The sequence below is a fragment of the Chrysochloris asiatica genome, unplaced genomic scaffold (genome assembly GCF_000296735.1).
Source record: "Chrysochloris asiatica unplaced genomic scaffold, ChrAsi1.0 scaffold00022, whole genome shotgun sequence".
In the NCBI taxonomy this organism is placed as follows: domain Eukaryota; kingdom Metazoa; phylum Chordata; class Mammalia; order Afrosoricida; family Chrysochloridae; genus Chrysochloris; species Chrysochloris asiatica.
Window position 1 is genome coordinate 26106528 of NW_006408540.1, and position 15035 is coordinate 26121562.

At 39.1% G+C, this 15035-nt stretch overlaps 1 protein-coding gene across 2 annotated transcripts in view; it reads left to right on the forward strand.

The window, feature by feature from the left end:
• Positions 1-5555, forward strand: part of FNDC3A (fibronectin type III domain containing 3A) — a 340392-nt gene extending 334837 nt beyond the window's left edge. For both annotated transcript variants that reach the window (XM_006837646.1, XM_006837647.1), the window contains one exon: positions 2930-5555. In XM_006837646.1, coding sequence (XP_006837709.1) covers positions 2930-3244 — 315 coding nt within the window. In that variant the 3' untranslated portion in view covers positions 3245-5555. The remainder of the gene's footprint in view (positions 1-2929) is intronic.
• The last annotated feature ends 9480 nt before the right edge of the window (positions 5556-15035 follow it).

A 15035-nucleotide genomic window follows, 5' to 3' on the forward strand; every position in this document is an offset into this window, starting at 1 on the left:
ACTAGTTGTTTTCTCCTTGCCTGTGAATCTCAAAGTTCATCAGTTGCTTTTTGACTTTATTTTAGCTAACCTTACTTTATTTCTTAAACGTTTTTCCTATAAAATTCCAGTGCAGTTGACATGCTATTTGAAAGTTCTTGGCCAGTGGAGATACACAAGCTAAGATTTTATTCAGCATTCCTTAGTTAAGATGTAAAATGAAAATAATAATCTATCTACTGGTCTCTTAGCTATAAATCTTCATTAATTATTGTTCTTCGTCTGCCTACAAAAGGATCATTGGTTCATAGCAAATATAAGGACTGTTTTGTATTAATTATATGTCATATTATCTGTGAGCAAATAGTTAAAGGCCAAAAAATCATGAATTTATTGGTTTTTCACTTACCCTTTTTCTTAAGATCCCAACAAAGTTACTTTGATAATAAGGATGGGGAACAGAAATATTCATTTAGTTATTTCTCATTTTAAGACCTAAACCTAACTCATTTCACACTTGAGATATATGTTGTTGTTGTTGTTAAGTTCTGACTACAGTGACCCTGTATAGGGTTTCTGAGGAGCAACTAACTGGTGGGTGAATTTGAACTGCAGACCTTGCAATTAGCAGTCCAGTATTTATCCTACAGTGCCACATATAAACCTTCTTAAATTAGCTTTAGCAAGTTAATCTGTTTACTTCAGTCCTGTTGTTGTTGTTGTTACGTGCCATGGAGTCGGTTCTGACTCATAGCGACCCTGCACAAGGTTTCTGAGGCTATAAATCTTTACGGGAGCAGAAAGCCTCATCTTTCTACCTTGGAACAGCTAGTAGTTTCGAACTGCTGACCTTGAGGCTCACAGCCCAATTCGTAACCACTACGCTACCAGAGCTCCTTTATGTACACAAAATTGCAATGTGTTCTCATCTTCTTCCTTCCCAGTCTCTACCCTCCAAGTTTCTTCATCCTTGCTTTATTAATATCATGGGACCAACATTATCTTGGTCCCCACACGTTAGATCTTTAGAAGGATTTTTTTTTTCTCTCCAGTTCTTTCAAAAGTCATTTCTCTCTGCCAGTACGGGGTACACTTGTGTGCAACCTACCACCCTCTTTCTTTCAAAGCCACCCACAAAAGTTCACCTGGCCAGCTGACACACATGACCTTCTGTGCCACACACACACACACGTTTGTTCAGCAGCTACTTCTAGTGAGTGCTAGTCCAGGACTGCCTCTACAAGTTTGGAGCAGGGCTTATCTGAATCCCTGCACTGGAGCTGGTACAAATAGCTCCCCACTTACTTTGATGGGGCTCTTAATTGTGCCGCTCACCTCCTTGCAGCTCTGTGAGAATGGGAGCTTCAGTGGGGTGTACGTGTGTGGCTCATGCCTCTGATAACCAGGGGCGTATTAAGAAAGGAAAAAATTGCACCTTTATCTCCTTATATCACTCATGTTTCTGCAATGCCAATAAGTTGTCTTGTCTCTGAAGCCACTCACAAAAGTTTAAGATGGCCATGCTGCATCATGTTGGCCAGCACAGGTCACCAGTCTGTCTCCTTTTTTTTTTTTGCCACACCTGTTCAACTCTGTTTCCTAATAGGCTGGTTTAGTCCACTCTATCCCTTCATCTGAAGTTCAGGGTTCCAGGACTATCATTTGCATCCATTTCATTTGGTTTTCCTTATCTTTGTCTTCGAAGGTCCGTATAGTGTAACTGCTGAGTCCGCCATCTTGCTGCCCCTCTCCTGATAAACTTTTTGGCTGATAAATTCACCTACTTCAGTCACTAGTTTAGTAGCCTTTTATTAAATACTATATGGAGTCCTAGTGTATGTAGTGCTGTTAATGCACTGGATTGCAAAGTCAGTTTGAACCACAAGGTCAGCGGTTCAAGCTCACAAGTCACTCCTTGGAAACCCTATAAAGGGTTTCTGTGGGTCCGAACCAACTTGACGGTACTTAACAACAACAAACTAGATTTAAGGAACTCTGGAGTGCTGGTGTGGCGCTGCAGGATAGAGCACTGGACCGATAACAAGGTCGGCAGTTCATATTCACCAGCTTCTCCTTGGAAACCTCCCCTTATACAGGGTTGCTATGAGTCCTAACTGATTCAAGGGCACTTAACAACAACAAAGTGGTATGGTGGGTTATGGCATTGGGCTGCTAACGACCAGGTCATCAGTTTAAACATAACAGCCACGCTGTGGATGAAAGATGAGACTTTCTGCTTCCATAGTATTTACAGCCTCAGAAACACTACACAGGGTTGCTATGAGTTGGCACCGTCTCCACAGCACACAACAACTACAATAACAGATCACAAGAGTCAAGATATGGTATAGCAGAGGCTGAACCCGGGGGTGATCAGTTTCACTTTGTAGCCTCCAAAGCAGTAGCATGCTACTGGAAAATCCATAGAATTCCATTCTTGTGATTTCCCTTCTAAGGAATGGACAGAGAAGTTAGTTTTTAAGATCCTGTTTTGTGATTCTCAGTGGTCTCTTCTCTGAACATAGAAAGCACCTCTCATTCATTCATTCATTATTTCTTTCAACAAATTATGTTGAAATTATACAAAAATTTATTAGTTAATGCAAAAGCCGTATACTAGGGAACAAGATTAGACAGCACCTCAGATACTGTGGACTGATTTCACAGACACTGACTTCTGACATTTATGGAAACCAGCACTTGCCTATGGGCTAGTTATGCTTGTTCTCTAGCGACTCTAAGGCACATCTTCACTTTCTCTGAAGATAGAGCTCACACCATTGCTTTTCCAAGTTTTTCCTGACTTTTTCAGCAAACAAAAACTTCAATGGATAACTATTTTGAAAACGTCACTTAAGAGAAAAAATTAATGGGACTAACTCTCATGTCAAAAATAATTCTGAAGCAAGCCAGTTTTAACACATACTTCTTAACATAATTTTTCTAACAGATTTACAAAGGTCCCGACTCTTCATTGCGGTATTCAAGCCTTCAGCTGAACTGTGAATACCGTTTCCGTGTGTGTGCCATTCGCCAGTGCCAAGACCCTGTGGGGCACCAGGACCTGGTAGGTCCCTACAGTACCACAGTGCTCTTCATCTCTCAGAGGACAGAAGCGCCGGCCAGCACCAACAGAGACGCTGTGGAAAGTCCGAGGCGCCGGCGGGCCCTCAGTGATGAGCAGTGGGCCGCCATCATCCTCGTGCTGTTCGCTTTCTTCTCTGTTTTGATTGCCTTTATCATTCAGTACTTTGTAATCAAGTGAAAATACTACTTCATTTTTTAATGCTTTATTATATTTTATTTTGTCATGTACTAAAATGATTTCTGTATTGCTTTTACAAAAACAGTGGCATTTAGCACTGGCATTGAGACTATAGCACGACATTTTGCCATTTACAATGCTTATATTATTAGGTAATGGCTGGCACTTTAATAGAATGCAAGCCACAGAAATATCAAATTTAGTGGGTTTTGTTTGGTGGGGCTTTTTTTTTCCTTAACTTTTTTTTTTTTACATGCTTCTTATAAAACAAACTTTCTAAGAGGCAACAATACATAATTGATATTTTGACCAGTCAGCATGAGTGTAACAGTGATAAGCCTCATCTGTTTATTACCAAGTTAAAAATTCCAAATGAATAAAATTTACACTAAATGCTGTACAAAAATGTTAAAGTCTGATGCTGTGAAAGCAATCTAGTGCTATATTTCTACCTCCTCATTTGTCTTAATTATTTGGTAAAGAAGATTTTGATGAATAACTAGAGGGGCTTAGCAAACAAAAAATAATAATGGAAGAAAAGATGCATGAAAAAGAATCTTCTTGTTTGATAAATGTGGCATTCTTCATGACAGCTATATATCCATAAATTCGTACATCGGTCACTTAAAGAAAGCACAGGCAGTCCACTTGGCCTAAAAATATTTTAATGTTTACTATTAAAGTACCTCTTCAGATCTTGAAAACGTGGAAGAGATAGCTTTTATAGATACTTTTTTAAAACTAATAAAGTCATTTTTTAATTTCAACTTATTTAATTTGGCTTCTGTTTATGATATGTTTAAGCTATACCTATGTGTATAAGGACATACATGTACACATATGGCATAACACACACGTTTTATACACTTGGCACCTACAATTGTTGCACATATGTATTGCATACACACTCCTTCTGTCTAGTTTGGGCCAATTTTGAAGAACTTCCATAAGTTTTGCTGCTTCTCCCATAACTACTGCCATCACCATCAGAATTCATAATCAAACCTAACCTTTTTGTTTGGGTCACCAAATCCGAAGACAAAACTAATTTGCACCAGTAAACTTCAAGCTGCTTTCTATCTTGAAAAACTAATGTTTGATGTAATGTCTGTTCCAAATTGTTGACTGCATGTGGTTAATGTTGCATTTGAGCACTTTGCTATTACATCATTAATGTTTTGTGAGCTTGCATTTGTGAGTTTATATTGGATGATCAGATTGAATTTTGTCAAGTACCATATTGTACATCTGTCTAGATGTTAATGACTGCCAGTAAATATACAGTTTGTAATGAAATTATCTAAAATTCTTGTTTTATCACATCTGTTCTCTGTAAAACACTTGTAACTAGCTTTTTTTAATTTATTATTTGAATTTTAGGATAGTGACTCACTAATTTTTAGTTGCTTGGGTTAGCATTTTGGTGATTACTAAGCACTTCTGCCAGTCTTTGAAAAAAGGAGCATATGTTTTGTGCTTTGAAGATTCTGAAGAATTTGTCTTATATTAGAATGGGCATGTATTGTAATTGTTTTATGTCAAATAACCTGTGCTGTTGAAAAACATTGACCTTTGTTCCAAACAGAAATGGATAAACTTGGCCTTTCCAAGTCGTGAGAATGATCTGTCACTATAATATACTATATGTTTACATTTTATTTAAAATTAAATCTCTGATGTATAGAATGATAACCTTCCCCCAAAACAACCGTGATTGTGATTGTTTTCTAGAACTTCTTAAAAGTGCCACATTTGGCAGTACAAATGAGTGTGAGTGTAATCGCCCAGAGATTTCTATATAGTTGAATGTCTAAAATGGTAAAATGTGCCACTGTGACAAGTTTACAGTGGCTTATGTTTTTCATAGTAAACTCAAATGAACACCTATTTTTGATAGTAAATGTCATTTAATAGTGTATTTGCCATTTGAGCCTCACTGCAAAATTAGTGCAGAGGAGTAAGCAATTTCTATTGTAATGTTGATTTTACCTCATATACTGTACATTCCAAAAACTCTAAACTTTTTAAAGATTATAGATACACTACCAAACATATCACCTTAAAATTGTATAAGGTTGAACTTCATACAAATGAAAAAAATATAATCTCATAAAATACATGAACTATGTAGCAAAAGTATCTTTAAAATCCATGAAAAATAAAAGTTGTATAATTCTTTTTCTGAGATGTGTTTATTGCCTTCATATGCATTACCTGCTGCTTGTTTTAGAAAATTAAATGTTTCGTCTTATAATGGGCTTAAAACAATATTTCTAGCGGTATTCGTATCTTCAACATAAGAGGAGGAATAGATTTCTATCTATTCATTATAGAAATAAACTCAAGTAGATTGCTGTTGTTGTTAGGTGCCTTTGAGTCGTTACCAACGCAGAGCAACCCTATACACAACAGAGCGAAACGCTGCCTGGTCCTGGGCCAACCTCACAATTGTTGCCATGCTTGAGTCCATTGATGCTGCCATTTGGCCAATAGCCAAAAAAAAAGACCTCCATCTCGCTGAACCTCCACCTTACCAACATCCAAACATCCTTCTCCAGCAAGCACTCCGGCTGCACTTCTTCCAACACAGATCTGTTGGTTCTTTTGGCAACCCATGGCACTGTCAATATTCTCCTCCATCAGCATAACTCAAAAGCATCATTTCTTCTACGGTCTTCCTTATTCACTGTCCAGCTTTTGCATGCATTCATATGAAAATACCATGGCTTGGGTCAGGCACACCTTAGTCCTCAAGCTGACATCTTTGCTCTTCAACACTCTAAAAAGGTCTTGTGCAACAGATTTGCCTAATGCAATACATCGTTTGATTTCTTGACTGCTGCTTCCCTGAGTGTTGATAGTTGTTGATCCAAGAAGAATGAAGTCCTTGACAACTTCAATTTTTTCTCCATTGATAAGAATGTTGTTTATTGGGCCAGTGGTGAGGATTTTTGTTTTCTTTACATTGAGATGCAATCCATACTGAAGGCTGTGCTCTCTGATCTTCATCAGTAAATGTTTTAAGTCCTCTTCACTTTCAGCAAGCAAGGTTGTATCATCTGCATATCGCAGGTTTTTAATGAGTCTTCCTCCAATCCTGATGCCACGTTTTCTAAGTGTTTTATCTTAGTGACTTGGAGTTTATAAAATGTCTTGCTTCCTTTCCATATATTTAAAAAAGGAACAAGTCTGAGGTAAACTTCTCAATCTGACCTCTCCTACATTTCCCACCTATTTCCCTGTATCTTCTTCCTCTTGCCTTCAGGGGCCTAGGACGTCCCTGTTACTGTTACTGTCACTGCCTTCTGCCCTGAGGTCTGCCTTTCACCCAGATTGATCAACATTCCCTCACTCATTCATTCTGTGCCCATATCGTCTGTCAAAATTGCCATCTCCCAGATCTCTTCTAAAGATGCATTGCTTCTTAAAACCCAAGTGATTGTTAGTTGCCACAACTGCAAGCACCCAGATCAAGTTCAGAATTTGACTGAGAAAGACCCTTATTTTGGTTTTAGAAGCATCATGCCACAGAAGCAACTAGGTATGTACCCAGCTTGGAAAATATCCATGCACATGTCACCTCGTATATTTTTTTTTTTTTCCTATAGATTGGAAATAGGGATTTTTCATGCTGTGTTTGAGCAGTCTATGCTTTTCCTCAACATTCTGTTTGTGCAAAAGGTCCTTGACTCACACGGACTGCAGAAGAATGGTTCCCCAAAACTTAGCGCAAGCAGTCATCCTGTAACCCACCCTTTACCCTCAACAGAACTGATGGTGACACCTCACACTCTCTAAGGGTTTTTAAATAATTGTTTTCATATTTTAAGATAGTAAGTATGTGCCAAAGAGTATCCCTTTAGTTGATTGCTTCTTTGTTTTGTCCCTGATGCTGTCAAGGCAGAGTAAGAGAAACTCAAAGGAAAAAAAAAAAGTTGACAGAAGAACCAAAAGTTTTCATTTGTGCTCATCAAATCACAGTGTCTTCACGGATGCTTTCAAGTGTTTCAATGTTGTTAAGTGCCTTTGAATCAGTTCCCACTCACGGCAACCCTGTATAGATTGGGTCTCTAAGGAGCAGCTGGTGAGTCTGAACCACTGACGTTGCAGTTCAAATTGACATGTGGTCCAATGCTTTATTCTACAGCTCCACACCAGGACTAGTTGTGGTGGCTATTTTTATTATTTGGTAAATAAGGCTTTGCTGTTTATGCTTGCTTTGGGAGATTTGAAGAGAAGAGTGTCTCAGAATGACAGATTTTCAAGCCATATGATCCATTCAAATCACGATGGCTACCAATTATGAACCACTTATTGTGAGCTAGGCAATTTGTTCTGTGCTTCACATTAGTAAATCCTCTTAACTGCTTGCTCTTAAGTATAGACTTGCCCAGAGCAGACAAGCACTTTGCAAAAGGTCATGTGGCTAGTAAATGAAAGAGCTGGGATATGACTAAAACCCTAGTGTCCCACAATTGACTACTACATTGTACCCCAAAGCTCCTGAATTCTAAGAAGACAATCAAAATGAACAGACTTTAATACTGTGTTTATGATAGCAATAAGTACTTCTTTATGCTAGGCATTGTGCTAAGCACTTCCCCAGATCCAAAATAACCTAAGGCCTTCTATAGACTGAACAGAAAGAAACCAGACAAGAATCACAAGGTCTGGAAGAGTATTCAGGTGAAAAGCCCTAGTTTCTTTTCTGTTGGGTTTCACTCTTTTGATACTTTGACTCCCATATTGAGCTCACACTCAAACCCATCCTCAAATACTTGTTCATCCAAGGATGAAAATACCTTAATTGCAGTGATAATGGAAACGGTCACCAGTATTTCAAATACCAGTAGGGTCACCCCGATGGACAGATTTCAGTGAAGATTCCAGACTAGAAAGAAAAGCCTGATGTTGATCTTCCAAAAATTAAACAACGAAACATGAAAGGAATATTATCTAATATAGTGCTAGAAGATGAGCCCCCTAGATTGGAAGGCACTCAAAAATATAGCGTGGCAGCAACAATGAATTTGAGCACACTAATGATGATAAAGCTGGGGACAAGACTGGGCCACATTTCCTGTGTTCTACATGATGGCTCCATGATTTGCAGCTGACACAATGGCAACTAACAATATTTTCAAAAAGGGAATACTCACCTTGCTACTTACTACTCATCAACGTGTACTCTGGTGGTTTGTGTATTGCTGTGATGCTGAAAGCGTGTCACCAATACGTTCAATACCAGCAAGATCACCCACGTTGGAGCTTCCAGACTAAGACAGAAGGCAAGTCTACCACTTCTGAATGGTAAGCCACTGAAAACCTATGAATAGTAGTGGAACAATGTCTAATATAGTACTGGACTATAAACCCATCAGATTGGAAAGCACTCAAAATATGACTCAGGAAGAGGTGCCTATTTATAGATGACCTTAATGACATAAATGGAGCAGAGATTTCAGGACGTTCATTTGTTGATGGGGTTCAACTCGAAACAAGTAACACCAACAAACATCCATTGAAAATTGGAACATGGAACATATGAAGAATGAATCTAAGAAAATTATCAGTTTGTCGTACTGTGGTGGCTTGTGAGTTGCTGTGATTCTGGAAGTTATGCCATGGGTATTTTAAATACCAGGAGGGTCACCTGAACAGAATATTATCCAATATAGTGCTTAGAAGGTGAGCCCCCTAGATTGGAAGGCACTCAAAAATACAGTGTGGCAACGGCAATAAACAATGGTGGCCAGGTTTCAGATGAGCTTCCAGACAAAGACAGACTAGGAAGAAGGAGTGACGAACTACTTCCGAATATTTAGTCAATGAAAACCGTATGAATAGCAGAGGAAAATTGGGAGTCATCAAAAATGAAATGGTCCCAACACTTAGAAAAAGATCAGCAAAGTAAGCCTACAGTCACCAGAAGAAAAGAAGTAATAAAGATTAGAGTAACAATAAATAGAAAACAGAGACACAGGAAGAAAACAGAATCAACAAGACAAGAAGCTGATTCTTAGAAAGGATTAATAAAATCAACAAACTATGGGCAAATCTAACAAAACCAAATGGAGAAGACACAATACAACAAGCATGAGATACCATATGGATGACATCACAACAGAATACTATCAAGAATTGTACTCCAACAAATTTTTAAATCTAGACGAAATGGATACAGTTTTTGAAAAACACGACCTACCTAAACTGACACAGAGTGAAGTAGAAAATTTGAACTAAAGATATTGATCAAGTCATCAAAAAACTGAACAAAAAAAAAGTCCAGGTCCAGATGGCTTTCCTGGTGGATTATACCAAACATTCAGAGATGAATTGACACCAGTTTTACTGGAACTATTCCAGAATATAGAAAAGGATGAAAAACTTCTTAGTACATTTTACGAAGCAAGCATGAGCCTCATATCAAAACCAGGCAATGACATCACTAAAAAAAATTATAGACCAATATCCCTCATGACCATAGATGCAAACATTCTCAACAAAATCCTAGCCAATAGAATTCAACAACATATCAAAAAAATAATACATCATGACCAACCAGGAATCATACCAGGGATGCAAGAATGGTTCAATATTAGAAAAATAGCAATATAGAAAAAGGGAAAGATCACATTGCAGAAAAGGCATTTGACAAAAATCTAGCACCCATTCCTGATTAAAAAAAAAAAAAAAAACACTCAACAAAGTAGGAAACGAAGGGAAATTCCTCAACATAATTACGAACATATTTACAAAACCAACAGTGAGCATCACACTCAATGGAAAGAAACTGAACACATAGCCTTTGTGAACAGAAACCAGACAAGGATGCCCTTTGTCACCACTCCTATTCAATATTGTATGTTGGAAGTCAGCCAGAACTATAAGGCAAGAAAGGCATCCAAGCTGGCAAAGAAGTAAAACTCTTATTTACAGATGATATGGTCCTATACATAGAAAATCACAAAAATTCAGCAAAAAAAAAAAAAAATTATTGAAACTCAGAAGATTCAGCAAAGTGGCAGGTACAAGATCAATATACAAAAATCAGTCAGATTCCCTATACTAATAAAGACAGCTCTGAAAAGGAAAACAATACCATTTACAATAGCCACCCAAAGAATGAAATATTTAGGAATAAATCTAACCAGAGAAACAAAAAACCTAGACAAAACTACAAAACTCTACTATAAGATACCAGAAGAGATTTACAAAAATGGAAGAATATACCATGCTCATGAATAGGCAGACTTAACATTGTGAAAATCTTAATACTACTCAAAGCAATCTACAGATATACTGGAATCCCAATCCAGATTCCAACAATATTCTTTAAAGAGATGGGGAAAAAAAGATTAGGAACTTTTTATGGAAAGGAAAGAGACTTTGGATAAGCAAAGCACTGCTTAAGAAGAAAAACTTAGAGGCCTCTTACTCCCTTTTCTCAAAATTTACTACATGGCCATAGTGGTCAAAACAGCCTGGTACTGGTACAATGAAAGATACATAGATCAATGAAACAGAATTGAGAACCCATAAGTAAATCCATCCATATACAATCAACTGATCTTTGATAAAGGGCCAAAACACATTAAATGGGGAAGAAATAGCATCTTCAAAAAATGGTACTTACAAAAGAATAAAACAAGACCCATATCTCACATGATATATAAAAACAAACAACATGGATTAAAGAACTAAATGTAAAACCTAAAACTATAAAGATAATCAGTGATAAAATAAGGACAAACTTAGCGTGCATACACTATCAAACTAATACATGGTATGCATACACAAATCAAACATTGCAAAAAACACACAAACAATAGAAGATAAAATAGATGACATAATAAAAATGAGAAACTTATGTACATCAAAAGATTTCACCAAAAGAGTAAAAAGGGGGTAGCCCACAGACTAGGAAAATTTTTTTGCAATAACATATCAGACAAGGGAGTAATCTCTAAAATTTATAGAAAACTACAAACCTCTACAAGAAAAAGACAAACAACCCAATTTAAAAATGGGCACAGGACATGAATGGACACTTCACCAAGAAAGACATTCAGGTAGCCAACAAACAAGAAGAAATGTTCAGGATCATTAGCTATTTTTGTTGATAAGTGCCATCTAGTCAGTCAGTTTTGAGGTTGGCCCAGGATCAGGCAGTATTTCATTCTGTTGTGCATAGGGTTGCTATGAGTTGGTACCAACTCGATGGCACCTAATCACAACAACAACAAGTCAGTTCCGACTCATAGCGACCCTGTATCGGGTTTCCAAGGAGTGACTAGTGAGCTTGAACCACTGACCTTGCAGTTCAAACTGACTTTGCAGTCCAGCGCATTAACCCACAGTGCCACAACAGGGATGTAAATCAAAACAACAATATGATATCTCACACCAGCTTTAACAGCAAATTTAAAACAAAAAACAGGAAACAAATGCTGGCAAGGGTATAGAGAAATTGGAACCCTCCTACACTGCTGGTGGGGCTGTAAAATAGTTCAAACACTCCTAGAAAATAGTATGGTGCTTCCTCAGAGAGTGGAACTAGAAATGCCTTATGACCCAATAATCCCTCTACTTGATATATATCCACAAGAAATATGAGCCAGGACACAAGTAGATATCTCCACACCAATGATCATCAAAGCACTATTTATAATAATAAAATAGCAAAAAGATGGAAACAGCCTTAGTTCCCAACAATGGAAGAATGCACAAACAAACTGTGGTACATACACACAATGAAATATTATGCTACCTTGAAGAAGAAAAATAAATCTGCAAAACACCTCATAACATGGATGACCCTTGAGAGCATAATGCTGAGTGAAATTAGTCAATCACAGAAAGACAAATATTGCAAGAGACCACTATTGTAAACATATATGAAAAGATTTCCATATTGAGAGAAACATTCTATGATAGTTACCAGGGATAGGAGGAAGGGGAGAGCAATTCACAGGTTAGAGGGTAGACACATGTTAGCTCAGGTGTGGGGGAGAACAATATAGGAGAGGGCAATACACAAGAAGAGGGAGGGTGGCAGATGAACAATAAGATGGGGGGGGAAGACTTTGGGAGATATGCATAGTCTAAATGGAGATAAATAGTGACATACACAACCTTGGAATAACAGTGTTCTGTGATATAGGGATCAAGACAGTCTGAATGGTTAAAGGAGTATGGGGAAATGTTTAAGTATTTGACTGTCTTATGGATATTGGTTCCCCCTGCCTACTACTGTAAAATGGACATTTAAGTGTGACAGAAATGAATATTGGAAATTATGATTACAGAAAAATTGTAAGCCCATCTTCAGCCTATAACTGATCAGATTAGCTAAAGAGGGAGTCAGAATTTGACCAGATAAATAGGCTTCTTGTTAAGTCTTTGTAAAGTATGGGTCTTAGGTAGAATCCTGAGCCCCATCCAGAGCTTTCTGAGCTGGGGCATTCCCACTTGAAAAGACACGCAGACCAACACAGAACTGCTGGGAGAACAAAAGAATCTTACTGAAAGAAAAACCTGCAGGAAAAAAGTGGACTGTTTGGCTGTTTGAAATCAAGCAAGCTGTTTGCTTTGGAAGCATCAAGGCGAGAAAAGTCAGCCCATGGGGAAAACCCCCTCCTAAGACTGAAACTCAAAGGGAACCCACAAGCACTTTACTATGCTCACTGGTGACCACCTGGGACTACTTGTGAATGGAAGTGGGAGAAATGCAGCAATGAAAAGAGGGACTGAGTTTGGCCATGTTCCACTGACACCCATTGACTTTGAGATGAGAGAGAGAAGAGGAAAGCCTGACTGGTCTGAAGTTTAGAGAGATGTGTGGCCTCCTGAACCCATAGACACGGACCTAGCCCCTAGGCCTAGCACTGACAATTATGTGACCAGCTGTTCTGAAGTGCAGAAAGACACTAAGAAAGGCATTAGCTAGGTCAAGCACAAAGCGATAGGTACCCAAGCATTCCCCATTATCATTGATGAGAGAAGCAATGTTAGGTATGGCTGCTTGAAGACGAGTCTCCACCTTATTAAGCTCTCAGTCGTCCACCGTCATACGCCATGATCCACCTGGCTTCCACACTGGCCACACCAGGCTACTGGATGGACTATGAGTGGAATTAATAATCAACACCCGGGTGAGTTTGACTACTATAGCCATAATCTCCTCATGCCCCCTAGATAGGCAGTATTGCTTGATGCTAACCACCCGGTGAGGAGGGGATAGGTAGACTGGGGTCCACTTATCCCATCCCCAAATAACAGATTTTACCACAAAGACCCTTAAACAGAACTCTCCTGTGATGGTCGTAAGTGTCATTCCTCCCAAGGATGTATTCTCAGGGAGAGGAGAAATGTATACTTTATATTCCTCGGGAGGCAAACAGCCAATCTTCAGTATCAAAGTCACCTGGCACACTTTCCCCATGTGTATATCCATCAATAGCTCTCGGCAGCCCCTGGAAGAGGTGGATGTTTCCATGAACCAGGGTGCATTCAGTCCTAGTGTCCACTAGGGCTAAGACAGTTTGTTTATTTCTTGGAGCTCAATGGATGGTTAATTCCACATGTGGTCTCCAGTCCCCCAATAGTCTCTGTATCAAGGGCTTGAGGGAAATTGGTCCCAAACTTAGTCAAGGGGTGCCTGTATTTCCTATGCCAAGAGTGTGCTAGGAATGGCAGGTCCTTGAGAGTATTTTCCCCTGGTAACTTGCTGCTCAGGGCTGCCACAGTTTCACAAGGGCCATGTTAGGTTGTTTGTCAATGTTGTCTCAGGGAGTGCCAGGACAAGCAAATCAATCCACATCTGCTTTCTTGTCATTTGAACCAGACCTTTCTTGTTGCCTTATTTTATTTGCCCGTTCTGCCCCCTCCTACATTCCTGTGACCAGGACATTCTGGTGCTGCAGCTTTTCAGTTTCACCCTCATCTGCTAAAGCCTAAGCAACCCTGGACACTGGCTGTCCTACCATAGAGCTCAGTACAGACACCAGGGTTTCATACTATTGGTTAGAGGCAGATTGTAAAATGGCATCATTCATTCCACCTGAGAGCAGCTCATTATCTGGACCCTGATGATGTTCTGTATATGGCGGACTTCATTCCCAGCTCTCTGCTCACTTCCCCCCTCTCTCCAAATTCAGCTCATTGGAAGAGCCGCGCTACAGAGGCAACCAGCACTTTTGTGTCTTCCTTAGCCTTGCAAACCCCAACTCCCTGTAGGAGCCCTATCAATCCTTGTAGTGTTTCCTGGCATCCCCATAATCACATGCTGGTCCTCTTGTTTCCAGGGGACCATGAAAAATGTTGTCGATACCCCAGATACTGTCTCAATTCCTCTTGGTTATGAGGTCACCGATGAGTTATCATGAATGCTTACTGAAAAATGCTCAAGAAATCCAATCTATACTAATTTTAGCAAGAGTAAGATTTTCTTTATTTGATTTTGCAAAATCGGGTGCCCCACCCAGAGGACACAGGCAGACATGCTGTGTGGCCTGCTTGCCAAGAATTTTATCCTATTCCAAAAACGTCCCTCTCTGAAGAGGCAGGGCTTGATGGCAGCTAGGGTGGAGGTGCAGTGAAGTTCGCTGTCAGCCATATCACAGAATACCAGGCAAAGCAGATCCAGGGCAGAGCTCCAAAACTCAGAACCACAGAGATAGTAATATTTTTAAAGTTTGAAGGCTTATAGCTACTGGAACTTGAAGCTAAACGAAGAAATCACGTACTTTTGAATCTGCCGGGCTTGGAAGCCCAGAGCTGACATCTTGGG